The sequence below is a fragment of the Amphimedon queenslandica genome, unplaced genomic scaffold (genome assembly GCF_000090795.2).
Source record: "Amphimedon queenslandica unplaced genomic scaffold, v1.1 AMPQUscaffold_13507, whole genome shotgun sequence".
NCBI classification, from domain to species: domain Eukaryota; kingdom Metazoa; phylum Porifera; class Demospongiae; order Haplosclerida; family Niphatidae; genus Amphimedon; species Amphimedon queenslandica.
The window spans coordinates 581024-595903 of NW_003546257.1; the positions used below are offsets into that span (position 1 = coordinate 581024).

General features: G+C 37.6%; 4 protein-coding genes across 5 annotated transcripts; 3 read left to right on the top strand and 1 right to left on the bottom strand.

Moving 5' to 3' along the window:
• Nucleotides 1–2: 2 nt before the first annotated feature.
• Nucleotides 3–835, top strand: LOC100641365 (NADH dehydrogenase [ubiquinone] 1 alpha subcomplex assembly factor 3-like). The gene is made up of 3 exons (XM_003383828.3): nucleotides 3–317; nucleotides 476–576; nucleotides 629–835. Exons 1-3 carry the CDS (start codon nucleotides 14–16, stop codon nucleotides 728–730), a joined length of 507 nt encoding a protein of 168 aa, XP_003383876.3. The 5' UTR covers nucleotides 3–13; the 3' UTR covers nucleotides 731–835.
• A 37-nt stretch (nucleotides 836–872) lies between these two features.
• Nucleotides 873–4955, top strand: LOC109593741 (uncharacterized). Of its 2 annotated transcripts, none has more exons than XM_020008772.1 (4): nucleotides 873–961; nucleotides 1017–1056; nucleotides 1112–1788; nucleotides 2285–4955. In XM_020008772.1, exons 1-4 carry the CDS (start codon nucleotides 944–946, stop codon nucleotides 4862–4864), a joined length of 3315 nt encoding a protein of 1104 aa, XP_019864331.1. In that variant the 5' UTR covers nucleotides 873–943; the 3' UTR covers nucleotides 4865–4955. The 2 variants fall into 2 exon arrangements, with proteins under 2 accessions (XP_019864331.1, XP_019864332.1); XM_020008773.1 differs by having other exon boundaries at nucleotides 1112–1776.
• LOC100632906 (uncharacterized) lies at nucleotides 4893–9282 on the bottom strand. Its single transcript, XM_003383762.2, has 11 exons — nucleotides 8779–9282; nucleotides 8130–8537; nucleotides 6847–8079; nucleotides 6634–6799; nucleotides 6325–6574; nucleotides 6168–6259; nucleotides 6052–6118; nucleotides 5849–5981; nucleotides 5686–5794; nucleotides 5321–5635; nucleotides 4893–5268 (listed from the first exon to the last, which is right to left on the bottom strand). Exons 1-11 carry the CDS (start codon nucleotides 9244–9246, stop codon nucleotides 5036–5038), a joined length of 3474 nt encoding a protein of 1157 aa, XP_003383810.2. The 5' UTR covers nucleotides 9247–9282; the 3' UTR covers nucleotides 4893–5035.
• LOC100641493 (phosphatidylinositol glycan anchor biosynthesis class U protein-like) lies at nucleotides 9271–12203 on the top strand. Its single transcript, XM_020008775.1, has 11 exons — nucleotides 9271–9439; nucleotides 9484–9548; nucleotides 9599–9670; nucleotides 9719–9781; nucleotides 9823–9926; nucleotides 9988–10088; nucleotides 10138–10235; nucleotides 11045–11172; nucleotides 11276–11419; nucleotides 11685–11809; nucleotides 11920–12203. The coding sequence occupies exons 1-11, from the start codon at nucleotides 9322–9324 to the stop codon at nucleotides 12180–12182; spliced, it is 1281 nt and encodes a 426-aa protein (XP_019864334.1). The 5' UTR covers nucleotides 9271–9321; the 3' UTR covers nucleotides 12183–12203.
• Nucleotides 12204–14880: the final 2677 nt, after the last annotated feature.

The window sequence follows — 14880 nt, forward strand, 5'->3', positions numbered from 1 at the left end:
TCTAGGCGTGGTCATGGCATCAAAATGGCGGCTACTCAATTCTCATCATTTCATGAAATCCCCTCTTCTCTACAGAATCAGGCACCACTCAGATGGTGGAGGAATGGTACTGCAGACGACTCTGAGTCGTGTTAGTGTAGAAGAGGCTGCTCCATTGATATCAGGATACAGCGTGCAGGGATTCAATCTAAGAGGTGTTCAAGTCATGGGCTCCGTCGCTTTGCTACCAAGAGGATTCTTCCACTGGAAGATTAACAGTGCTGATGCTATAACACCTGAATCAATGAGTATATTCACTCTTATTGAACCCAAATTAGGTTTGATATTGTTAATATTATATATTTATTCACAGTCATTATTATTATTATTATTAAACTGCACTTTAAAGTATTTTTTATTAAAAATTTATATTATTGTTTTTATCATTATTGTTATTGTTTATTATTATTATCATTATTTATTTATTTTCAAACAGAGCTAGTTATCCTTGGTACCGGAAGTAGAATGGTCAATATTGATACTGCAGTGAAGAGGTACCTGCAGGGCAGAGGAATCAGTGTTGAGATACAAGACACAGTAAATAATGCACTTTATTATTAATATCATTTAACACTATCTCTTTTAATAGGCTAATGCTTGTGCAACATTTAATTTTCTTCTTGATGATGGGAGATTAGCAGGAGCTGCTCTCATTCCACCAGAAACTGTTTCATTTATTCAACGTAGATAATATTATTATTATTATAGCATTAAAAACAATGTAATACTTTAGTGTCAGTTCTACCTACTGTATAAATATATATCCAAAAAACTGACTATTTTGGCACCTTAAAAACACCATTTCTACCACCCACGCAATTTATGATTAAGCTCCACCCTAATGTCGAAGATCAAGAAAAGATAGCCCTCAGATAGACCTGAGAACATCAGTCATTAATTCATTATGGGCAACAATCTACAAGTAAGCTTACTTAATACCGATTTATAGATTAGCTTTGACATCATGTCATTAACAGGCCCAGCAACAAGTCTCTGATCCAGCTCCTTGGCCCGCAGGTAACATATTAAGTTCACATTTAAATGTCAGTTTATACTGCTTTGTTCCTTGTAGAGCTTGTCAATGCTTTCGCTTCACTTGTAGCTAAAGTAAAGTCTAAATCAAGCGAGACAATATCAGACCTTTCAGTCCTCGTGGACTACATATGCGGGCTACCAATCAGTAGGAGCAATCATCATCAGTCCACATCATCGGACAGTCTCATTCCTCAACTGAAAGAGGCTCAAACTCTAGATAAAGTTTACGACGTGATCCAACCATTGATTAGATTCAATCAATGCGACCTGCTCAAGTGTCTTGTTGATAAATTTGGAGAGGAGGAGACCAAGAGAGAGCTGGAGGAGTACTTGTCATCAGTGGATAAGTTCAATCGAGAGATGACAGTTGACGAGTTAGTGGAACTGATGACGAAGCAACAAATTAACTGGACAGACCAAGAAAGAGAGAGAGCCGAGACAGAAGGATGCACCATTAAAATGATACTTGACGATAAGTACGGCAGGAATAATCTCGACCGGTTGCAGAAAGATGTCACTTCTATTTTCAATTGTGAGAATTATGTCCTAGCTCTTGCTGCTGCAAAGAAAGGCTCCATAGAGTTAGTGTGGTGTACTGGAGTGGGGGCTGTCCAGTACTTGACTGAAGCTGCAGTTGATAATATGGAGCTACTGAATGAGATTGGAGTAATTGAATTAAGAGTTGGAACTAATTCCATAAAAGTAAATGGAGAGGTGTGTGGAATGCACATTATAGTAACAAACATGTCTTGTTAAAATCACATTAAACTATACATGGTAGAGCATTGTAAAAATAGAAAATTCCCTCCTTTTCATTTTTGGCGAAATTTGTAAAAAAAAAATCTGAACTTGATTGGAATCAGCTCAAACTTGCTGCACAACATAAGAACATGTATATGTATCAGGAAAAATTATAAAAATGGAGAAGTTTCTCCTAGCCATTTTTGACAAAATACTCTGTATATGCTATATAAGGTATAAGAGTCTTTGGTCCAATTTCTGAGCAACTTGACAATCCACTGACAAAAAACTGCATGAGCACTTTGTCAAAATCCTGTTAGAAACCTTGTATGACCATTTCATTATAATAGCAGATCAAATTAATTAAGCAATGTGTCTGAACATTGTTAGAATGTAATTCCAGGTCCTGCATGAAAAGTCAAAATAATAATATTGATAATAGTGGCATACTATGTTGTTTTTCTAATAGGTTGATGCTAGTGAGATGCCTCCATCAAACAATGCCATTGATGAAGTGTGTGCAGACGGTAACACTACATCTCAAGAACAGGGGCTTCTCTTGAACCTGTTCCAAAATATTGCCGGATTCATGAAAGCAGGGAATTTGGAAGATGCTTCCAGGTTGCTGCACGATCCTCAGCTACCCAGTGATGACTTAGGGGAGTTATTACAAATGGTGGACGAAGAGGGTTCATCTTTACTACACATTGCTGTCACCGTCAATAACTTGGAGATGGTCAAGGTTGTTCTCACTGCTATACACAAGAGAAATGAGGAGTCATTGAAGTGGCTACGGAATGCGAAAGGAGAGTCCCCATTACACATTGCATTCCACGTTGATAGTATTGAGATTATTAAGGCATTGCTGGAATTCCCTAAAGCAGCTGTCATCCCATCTAATCACGCCAACCTACTACAGATAGCAGCCAGTGATCCTTCACCCAATTCTGTCATTAAACTCAAATTAGTCATGGAACATTCAAATGGGAATCCACTCAATCTCTATCCTGATTTCAGACAGCATTTCCCTGCCGTTCGATTCCCAAAGGCGGAGCTAGAGAGTACCATACCAGTCATTGTTGTTGGTGATTCCAATGCTGGAAAGAGCACTCTTATAAAATCCCTCCAGATCGAAGGTGTCAAGAGTCAATTCTTTCATTTATTTTTCAGTGTCTCAAACGTCAGTGCTCACAAGGCTGGTATAATTCCGACCCCATTCCAAAGTGCCTGGTTTGGGAACGTAGTTTTCTACGACCTCTCATCACATCGTGAGTTCGTACATGAGGCAATACTACACTGTGGGCACCTCTCTGATGCTGTATTCATTGTCGTTGTCAATCTTCATGACAAGACTGATGACATCACTAAGCAGCTGGTATACTGGCTCAAGTTCGTCAAGTATCATTACAACAAGGCCTGTGGGAGGTCCGACCGACTTCCTAATGTAGCAATTGTTGGTAGTCATCTTTATCAGCTGAGGTTTGGGAAGCTGGCCAATAGAGAGAGGTTTCTACATTACGCCTATCCAAGAGCTAGACCTCATTTCAATGAAGCTGATTTCAATATAATAGCACGTGAGCTGATGGACTGTAGAAAGAGCTCAGTACCTAATACCATACTCCATCTTGCTCTCTCTCATGAGTTCAAGACACTTCGGAGAAACAGGCCACAGCTGCCATCCCAAAGCTACATATTGTATGGAATGATGAAGGACTACTGCAACAAGAAGAGGGTCTCATTCATGTCTGTGTGTGAGATCCTCGTCCTCCTGGATAAGGAAGATGCTCATTGCAAGATGATTCAACCAAAAGTCATGGAAGTCCTTAGACTTTGTAAGCCACTGGGAGAGCTCAATCTCCTCCTGGTGCTTGAAAATGAGGAGGAGCTTGAGAGGAGTTGGATAGTCATTGACAGTCATTCTCTTCTCTGCAAGGTAGAGCAGGCCATTTTTACTGACGACACACCAGCTACAAATGATGGTATCCTAATGCATGATGTTCTATTGAATCTATTTGATGCTATGCCTAACGTTGATCCTGAGATGATGATAAAGCTCATGATCCATTACTGCTACTGCTCCAAACTCCATTCCACATTCTCCCCTCTTCCTTCATGGGCAAAGCACAACAGATACTTCTTTCCTCATCTCCTCCCTGAGCAGCCGATCAGCCAACCAGCACAACAAAAGTTGATGTTTGCTTGGACTCTCTCACCTTCTTCACCTTACCAATACTTCATGCCGTACTTCATTCATCACTTTTTACTGCAGCTCTGCCAAGAGCCCGAGATTTCACGAGAGAACTATGATCGTGCTCGCCGCACTTTAATCACAAGCTTCCCTGCTATTGGTCTTGAGATGGTAGTACATGTCTACTCTAATCAAGCTATCATCGTGAGCATGAGGACTGAGGGTCCCAGCTCGTCTGAAAGTATCATAAACTGCCTCCAAATGAGGAACCGACTGGTGGCTAAGATAAGAAATGTTGTTGAGGAATTGGATCCCGAAATTAAGAGTAATCTCTCGCTTAAAGAAGCTCTGATTAGTGGAAAAGATATGCGACATCCTGTCCACTATCCTGTACTACAGCCACCAAAGATAAGAGGAATCATACACTCTGAGATAAAGCAGAGATATGGTATAGATGATGTACTGAATGCAGTTAAGAATAGATCAATGAGTGTTAGACCAATGAATCATCCTGAACCACTGTCATCAGTTGAAGACCTGCTAGAGTTTGAACCTTATTTCTATCTAAGTGATGAAGTGAGATCAACTTTAAAAGATCCTGTGAATCCAGCTGACAGCATCAGTGATGCTTTCTTTGAGAGTTTAGCTAGAGACCTGGGGATGGAGAGACTTCATTTGGTTTTGTCTGCAGTTGGAGTGTCCTCCATTGATAATGAGTCCATTAGGGAGGTACCTGAGGGTAACTTTCACAGGAAGCTGAGCAGAGCTGTTAGTTTTGTACAAGGAATGGGACTAACTTATGATAGACTAAGGACCATACTGGACTCTGTGTCTTTCTTTAAACTTCATGAACTTTACTAATAGTAGATGTTGTTATAATTGTCTCAAATGTTTTATAATTAATTATTTTGAAATAACAAATTTTAATGCTATTAATAGCAGTCAAATCAAACACACACAAAAAGCATTGATGGTACAAGAACAACAAAGGTCAACTAATAATTATAATTATCGTTATTATTATAATTATTATTATTGGGTGCACGTTGGAAGTGACTCTTCAGGATCATCATTGTCACCATACATATCAAGGTCAGGATTAACATATACACACATGTAAATATCTTGAGTGAATCTACGAACATATTCTGGTATATCTCTAGCAGGAGTATTCATCAGTCGATCCTCACTAGCAGTACGGGAGTAGATCCAATCCTGTAGCTCAGCAGTAACATCAACCACTCTAGGAACATTGTACATATCATCTGTAGAATAGAGAAATAGTTATGATAATGAATCAATAGTGGTTCATCTTACGTAATCTATCAGCCATGCTATCATGAAACAGCCATTTTTCTCCTGCTCTAGTGAAGCACACATAATGACTGGTCTCAATACATATCACTGACAGCAACTCCATCTTTGAAAAATTGTTAGCATCACTAGTCCCAGGCCTAATATCTACAACTTCTACACGATGACCTTTACGCTCTCTATGTGCACTTTCGTTACACTCAGAACAGTAATAAACATAACGATCAGTAATGTTGAAAAGATCCTTAGGACAATTGTAACAAGCAGAAGATACTGAACCATTTAGACAAAATCTACATTTCTGATTTCCCCTTGTATCTATACAAAAGTTAATGACATTTAGATTTATTACAAACATTATTCCTTACTGGGGTCCATTAATGGTTTCACATCAAGTGTCAGTGATGGAATTATTTTGCTGTACATTTTGAATTCTTTACCAAAACGTGGCATCTGAAGCAACAGTTTGGAAGGAGCCTACACATCAAGTGTCATAATTATCACAAGTTATGATAAGTAACATAAACTTACTCTAGTGAATGAGATGTTTTGCTCATGAAACATTTGTGCTATCAGTTTCTCTGTTTTAGGTACTTCAGTATTATTAGGATCAATCTCAAAGAACAGCTGAATGAAAAACTCCTTTTCAACACCAAAAGGACGTCTAATGCAATTATTAATAATAAATCATTATTATTAATTAATTAATGGTAATAATAATAATTATTGATTACTTAATAGTCAGAAATGGAGGTATGTGAAGCACTTCCTTAAACAAAAGATTAAGAAATTCTTCAGGATCTAATAATAATAATACCATTAATTGATGATGTCATAGTAAGTAGTTCACCTTTTTCATCAGTTTTGGCTCCTTTCATTCTACCAAATTCTTCTAAACTATCTCTCAATCCCATTATTGACTCATATCTTGCTAATCCATGCCTACATACAGGAAAAACAAAACCAGTTATAGTAACCAGTTATAACAAGAAACACTTAACACTCACTTTCTCAATGGATTAACAATTCCTTTCCAAAGAAAATGTTTAACTTTTCTTCCAACCTCTTCAGTTGGTTCTTTGAATATCAACTCATCAAATGAATCAGATAGTGCAAATAATCCAAACACAGTGGAATCAAGGTAACATGAATTATGATGACCTTGAATACCATGTGAATTACCAATGTACAAATTGAATAGATTAGGAGATCCCATAGTGTCAATTTCTTCAGTTACTGGTGCATACTTTGATAATGCTACATGTGTAATAGAGAAGATAATAAATAAATCACACTGTATTAATAATTTAACATACGGTTATCAATATCTTGTCTCATATGTGCTGGTACTTGTCCTTCATCCATATATCTTGTGTCTTGTCTAAGAGCTGTCAATGGACAAAAGAAACCATTACCATAAGGGCAAGTAAAAAATCTTCTTCCACCCCGTGTACCATCAGTACCACCATTTATTGTTTTCTCCTATAAATGATACATACAAAATAGATTAATTAATACATGTGACATACCAATTCCACTCCAGCTATTGCTCCAGCTGGGTAGTCAGGTAGTGTCCCTATCCACTTTATTACACCATACAATGGATCACCTTTTTGTACATCAACAGACACCATTGACCCAATAGTGAACTGATGATGAGGATCAGGAGGAGGACCACCAGATGGATACTGGTTAGAAGAACCACCAGGTTGGTAGTTGTCAGAAGAACCACCATGAGAACCACCAGGTGGATACTGATTAGAAGAATCACCATAGTACTGGTTAGAAGAACCACCATGATACTGGTCAGAAGAACCACCAGATGAATACTGATTAGAAGAGCCACCAGGTTGGTAGTTGTCAGAAGAACCACCATGAGAACCACCAGGTGGATAACGATGATGAGAATCACGAGGATGATGATGATCAGGACGACCTGCAGGAAGATCAGAAGAGGGTCGATTAGGATCAGGAAAACGTCGATTAGGATCAGGTGAACGTCGATTAGGATCAGGAGAACGTCGATTAGGATCAGGAGAGTGTCGCTGATAATAATTACTATCAGGTGAAGGGAGGCTAGTGTATCCTTCTTCTTCACGATAAGGTTTTGGTGATGGTTTTTGTAATCCTTGAGAAACAGGATTGACACTTTGTTGCTGATCTTCAGGAACAGTATGATAAGGTTGAACATCTAAGTAGTTGTCGTCTGTAGGCTTAACTTCTCCTCCATTAATAATTTCATACTCAGCTGGATCACCATCACCATGTTGGCTCTGTTGTCTTGCTAGTTCAAATGCTCGTTCTTCTTGTTGTCTTCTTCCTTCACTGAGTGGCACACCAGATTCTATGTGCATCATAGACTCTGACATCTTATCCTTTTCATTTTCATTATTCTGACTCAATGCTCCAACTCCAGCAGCAGATCCTTCCTCTTCCTGTCCAGGGCCTCCTCTTGTTTGCTGGGGATGACGTGTCTTCTCTTGTTTCTTGTCCTTGTTAGCTTTCTCAAGAATTTCTTTCTGAGATCGATATTCTTCTAAACTTAAACCTACTTTCTTAGCTTTTTCAGCTTCCTGCTTCATAGCATTGGCTTCTTTTTGTTGTTTAGCATACTCCTCAACATGAAGTACGACACCATATTCCTCAGGAAGGAACAAACGAGTGTGACCAAAGCCAACTTTAAAAACTTCTTGGCCACGACTGCCAGTAATGTCAAGATACATACCAGGGAAATGCTTATCAATAGATAAAAATGTCTTTTCCTAATAATGAGACAAATAAAATGTACAATAGATATATGTATCTCACTTACCACATCAACTCCAACAGCAGCAACAGTAGATAACTTCCTGTCACTTTCATTATAAACTCTAGTTGTTCCCACCCACTTTACTGTACCATTAAACACTTCATCTCTCACTGACTTCACAATCACACGATCATCAACTTTAAAGTTTGACTTATGGTTAGGATCTGTTTTCGCATAAAACTGACTCGAAGCATCATAAACTTCTCTCTTCTCATTAAAATCTGATGTACCAGATGGATGTTTCTTGGTTGGTTCACCAGTGATAGCACTTTTTTTAGTGACAGGTTTCTCATCCATAGGATATTGAGATTTCTTTGTTATCTTATCCATAGATACAAAGACAGCATCTTTGGATCCACAAGAGAAATATGGATTGCCATTACCGGTACCTTTACCACGACATTTCTGTTCCTAATAAAGATAATTAAGTATTCAAATGCCATATAAATCCAAATTTTCATGGTCTAAATTTTTATGATTTTTATAAAATTTTAATAATCATAATCATAAAATTTAAATTTTAACCATTAAAAACTATAATACCAGTCAGTACAGTCACCACTGCAATAGCAGTCTATGTTGGTTAATAATTCATGTCATGGAAATTTTAGACCATAAAGATACTGTAGTTATTCAGTAAGTCATAACTTACTTGTATTTCAATACCAAAATATGTTCCAAGAGTCTCTTGTATAGGACCAATGTAACGTATTACACCTTTGACAATGGAAACAGGAGCATCAGGTCTCAATTTCATTTTGAACATCACCAAATCACCAGCAACCAAATCCATTTTCTCCTTCTTTATCGCATCTGATTTGAGGTATTCCTGTAATCGTGTGCCATGAGGTTCCACTGCTAATAAATATCTCATTTCTTTCTCTTGTAAAGGAGCTACATCCATATGCCCAACATGTAAAACAACGTATTCATCATCTCTATACAAACGATAATTTGGTGGAGGCTTGTCGCTCTCGATCTGACGTATTTCTTCCTTTGGTTGTTCAATTACTAGTTCTCCTTTAGGTACTTTACACTGCTGTGGAGCACCATCATCTTTATACACTAAACCGCTCTTGTCTTTCAATAAAATCGAGAGTGAAGGAGGACTATCGGCCATAATTTCAAAGGGGTTTCCCAGATTGTTATATATTCCCGTATACTAATCAGTATACCAGAACCAGATCTGCAGATCATGTACCACGTGTTAGCAGTGTCAGTGTTATTACGTTTGTTCCTATTGTCACAAGAGGCCAGTGGCTGGCTCAGCGATAGAATTGAACTATCAACACCACTCAACTCATGGACACGCTGTAAGAGACAAAAAACAAACTATTGTTTTTATAATTAATTTTAGTAAAAGAAGGTGTGGCTTTAAAGGAGGCGGGGCTATCTTCCTATCAAAGTGATCTATTTCATGAGGTGATAATGATTAAAAATTTAATATTAATTAATTTTTAAAAAATTCTTAGACCCCTCTAGTGCTGTTTTTATTTCAATATTTGCTACCCCTGGGTGACATCATTAACGGATTATTTTTTATCGTAAGTCATCATGTGACACATGGTCATGTGACATTATTACCTTATAAGGTCGCAGATATATTAATAGCATATTGCTTGGCTCAACTGACAAGATTACATCATCAGAATGAGGTATGGCATTTCTAATAATAGCACATTGTTACTAAATATAGCTCAAAAATCAAGAGCAAAGAACAAAATCAGGAGGTATAGGAAAAGGGGTGGAGCCTATTTTAATAACTCGTAACGAGTCATTACCTTCAATTGTGGCGTCAGTGTAAGTAGTGGGTGTGGTTAATTAATTATTCATAGATCATATGCTCCTCCCACTTTTATAGATATTTAATTAATCCATTCTCAATACTCTCTTGTTCTGCCCATTCCACTGTATGTTTTAATAATCTCAGCATTGTCTTTGGGTTATGGACGTCATTAAAAGGTTGGGTAATCAGTAAAATTTTTAACAATAGCCCAATAATTTTTTGTAGGGAACTGGTTCCTGTGTGGTATGGGAATGAGTCTAGCTGTACAGTTCTCTTTATATCCAGTGATGCTGTTACTACCATTGTCCCTCACTGCTTATTACGTATGTAGATAATATTATCAATGTAATGTGTGTATGTATATAGTAATGGTATATGTACTAATGTAATTAAATTTAGTTTTTTGGATGTTAATGTGCTCAGAATCAGCTCAAACTTTCTACACAACAAAAGGACATCAATATGTATCAGAAAATGTAATAAAAATTGGGGGGTGATTTCGGAGCCATTTTTCAGGAAAAACCATGGGCTATAGTACAGGGAAATTTTCAGAAATTGGCCCATTTTTTAAATTGGCCGTAACTTTAAAAATTGAAGTCAGAATCAGCTCAAACTTTCTACACAGCATAAGGACATCAATATGTATCAGAAAATGTAATAAAAATTGGGGGTGATTCTGGAGCCGTTTTTTGGAAAAAAACATGGGTACAGGGAAATTTTCAGAAATTGGGCCATTTTTAAAAAATGGCTGTAACTAAAAAAATTTTTGTCGGAATCAGCTCAAACTTTCTACACAGCACAAGGACATCAATATGCATCAAAAAATGTAATAAAATTTGGGGGTGATTCTGGAGCCATTTTTTGGAAAAAACCATGTACCGGTACTATAATTAAAAAATGGCTATAGTACAGGGGAAATTTTTTTAGAAATTGGCCTATTTTGTGAAGACCTTCTAATGTTCATAATAAAGAAATGCTTGTACATACATTATAAAAATTGTTATTATATTTTGGTATTAATACTAAAGGTCAGTTATTATTGTATGATTTTTATCAGTCCTTTTTCTCACACACACACTCACCTCTCTTTCTATCTCTCCCATTTCTTTCTCATATATACATGTACATACAGTCTGGTAGAACAAGTGGTGTATTAAAGTTCTTACTGTACACTGTGTTATGGATGATTGGCATATTGTGTGTATCTTTATTGATAACTGGCGGATCATGGGATTTTATAAATGGAGTTTATGGAGTCATGTAAGCTTTTTTATACCTCCTAATTAGAAATACACCCTCTCTCTCCCTCCCTCTCTCTCTCTCTCTCTCTCTCTCTCTCTCTCTCTCCTCCTTCCCCTCTTAGTTTACTTGTTCCTGATTTCACTCCTAATGTTGGCTTATTCTGGTATTTCTTTATGGAGATGTTTGATCATTTTCAAGTTTTCTTTCTCTGTGTCTTTCAAATCAATGCCTTTATTCATGCCATTCCACTCACCATCAGATTCAAGTAATAAATACATTAAAAAACACAGCATGTGTACATGTACAGTATAACCTCTCTTAATGGACACTCTCTATAGTGTACACCTCCATTTAACGGACAGCACCTAGTGTACCAATTACATTCCTTACTGTATAAAATAACCTCCACATAAAGGACACCTCTGTATAACAGAGACACTTTCTTGTACCAAAGTGTCCATTATATAGAGGCCATACCCTGCATAAGTAGATGCCATATTATTTAATCATCCCTTTCTCTCTTCTTATAGTCAAGACCCAATGTTCCTAGTGTATACTTTACTGTCTCTGATCTCATTATTTAAATCATACCCAACTGTTGCTGATTTCATTATACCAGTATCATTGCTACCACTGTGGACTCATGTATTCAGATGTAAGTATAATGACACACCCTCATATCCACTATCATAAAACTGACAATGATTCTACAATACAATTATTATCCTTATTTTTTATTTCATTTATTTATTTCTTTTATTCCAGATATGAGGTTCACTCCAGTTACAATAGGTTGTGTACTAGTCAGTTCAATAGCTGGACCCATCACCTGGTATCTATGGATACACACTGGGAGTGCTAATGCTAACTTCTTCTTTGCTTTAACATTAACTTATTGTATTAGTCAGATATTCTTATTGCTTGATGTGTGTCACTCATACCTCACTCATCAGTATGATATGACCAATGGACTACCTAGGACTAGTAATAAACTAGGAACTGGTCATGTCCTGTTGAAATTACAATAAACAGTGATTAATTTTGGTCAATTAAAATTGATTTTTATTTACCACACCTCTCAATACGCAATGGCTTCCATGTTACTGAAAGAAAAGAGTGGACATGGCCAGTCCCGAGAAGGAGAAGACCCCTGGGAGTGTAGAGTATTCAAAGGAGAGTTTGTTGTTCAAATACCTGAAAAGGAGAGACGTCAAATCAAGGGTGTCACTCCTAATTACCGTCTTTATCGTGATCCTGAAGTTGTGCTGTTTGCTGAACTTATTGATGTCGTTCCGTTAGAAGAAAGAGAAATAGAATATCTTCAAGCAGTACAACCAACTAGTGTAAGAGTAAAGGAATACTTAAATGAAGTGGATAAGAAGATGGATCTGATAGTTGGTGATAAGGTAATCTTCAAATTAGAGATTGCACCCAGAACAGCAACTGCATCAGTCAATGGTACAATACGTTATATTGGTCCTCATCCTGATAGTGATGGAATAGTCTTTGGTATTGAAATAGATGCACGAGTGAGTTTAATGTGTTTTGTGTTTGTGTTTTAACGCAGTTACTGCATTTTAGGATCAAGCATATCGTGGTAAAGGTACCAGTAATGGTAGTCCTTATTTCACTTGTGGACCCAACAATGCTGCCTTTGTTGCTATGGATAAGATAATCAAGAAACAAGGTGCACCACCTACTAGATCTGGTCAGCAGTTACCTGAACATCCTGTCATGGAGCAACCTATAAGAAGTCAAACAAGCCCTGCTGCCAGAAGCTATGTGCAAGCGAAACCTGGTACTGCCAGTGGTCAATCTAAAGGTGTCTATGATAGATTAAAATATTTTGTAAAAGAGGCAGTTTTCTCAGTGGAGGAGGGAGGAAGTTTTGAAGCAGGAGATGTATTTGGCCATGTGTCAAAGTTCAAAGAAGGTGATCGTGTGATAATACAGACAGTTAAAGAAGAAGTAGTTGGTGGTACAGTGAGGTGGGTGGGGCCAATTAGAGTTGCTAAAGACATGAAAGTTGACCCACTTCCAGTAGTAGGAATAGAAACAGTGAGTTTTAAAAACAGTAAGTAAGAAACAGTAATGTTTAGTGAATTAGTCATTTAGGATTTAGTATGTGAACAAATCACGAATGAACTTTTTATTTTTAGGACAAGAAAATTGATCCTTTAAAAGATTTTGATGGTGCAAATCTAAATATCACTGGTACTCATGGTACTAAGTTTTTTTACAGTGGCACATAATCACAGTCAAGTGTTCCTTCCTGAACAACTGGTACTTACTGTTGATGAGTTTAGACTACAGAAACAGAAGGATCAAGCTGCTAAATTTCAACAGGGTCAAAAAGAAACCAAACAAGATGATGCTACTGAGGCTGAGAAGAGATTAGCTGCAGAGTTTGGTATGACAGTAGCAGAGTATCGACGACAACAGCAGAGGTATGTTGATGCTGCCAAGCAAGGAAAGGATGACAGGAAGGTTTGTGTAGCTGGTGATCCGGAAATTAGAGGAGAAGAAGAAAAGTGGGCAGCAGGAGGTGGAATGATAGGAGGAGATCGAGGTAGAGGAGAAGGACTTAATGACTTAACAGATACAATACATGTAATGAATGTTGGTGTACCCGGAACAGTTATTAAAGATCGAATTGAAGAAGAAGAAAGAGCTCTTGAAGAAATGAAGTCAAAACAACGACAGCAACATCAAGAGAATCACGAACAACAGCGTGGGCAATGTGAAGATTTTCAGGTGATTGAAGGAGGGATTGAAGAGAGTATTGCAGAAGACAGTTATGTGCATTTATCACCTAATGTTTCATCTTATGAACAGGATAATGGAAGAGAAAGAGGAGATCGGGTTAGAAGAGATGAATTAACAAATGTGATACAAGCAGTGCAGTTCTCTGGGCCTGAAGGAATTAGCAAAGAACGAGTTGAAGAAGAAAGAAGAGCTATTGAAGAAATAAAAACACAACGTGAGCATAAAAGACTAACCTTGTATTTGAAAATCATTATTTTTAATTTTTAATTTAGGTTTAAAAGAAGAAATCCACCAGCTCCAGACGTCAATTGAAAATCTTCAGTTGGAGAAAGACACTCAACAAAGGAGAGCTCAACAGCAAGAACAACAATGGAGGAATGAAAAACAGCAGCTTCTGGAAGAACAGGAACGTCTGAGGGAAGAAGTCAAACAGGTGCAGGAACAACTAGAAACAGACAAAGAAAGACTAAGGGAGGAAAATGGCCACTTAAAATATGAAATTGGGCAGCTACAATATGAAAATAAGGATTTAAGGAGAGAGATTACTGACCTTAGAGAAGCTCATCATGAGCTGCAACAAGAAACAGAAAAGAAGGAGCAAGTCCAGGCACAGCTGCAGAGCCAAGTTGGTCTTTTCTCAATTGAGAACATGAGATTGAAAGGTCAAGTGAAGCAGCTGGAAGAAAGCAGTGCTACCGATATCAAGTACTGGGAGGTGAGCTATAAGCAAGTATTGACAAACAAGGACACACTTGGATCAGGAGGTTGGGGTAAAGTTGAAGTGGGTCTGTTGCATGGTCAGAAAGTTGCCGTGAAGATGCTCCACTCTGATATAAAGTCACTATATTACAACCAGCTGGTTCGCCGTGAGATAAGCATGTTAGCTAAAGTACGTCATCCAAACCTTCTCTTGTTTATAGCCGGAGTCTTGGATCATCCTTCAGGGAGTCCTATTATCAT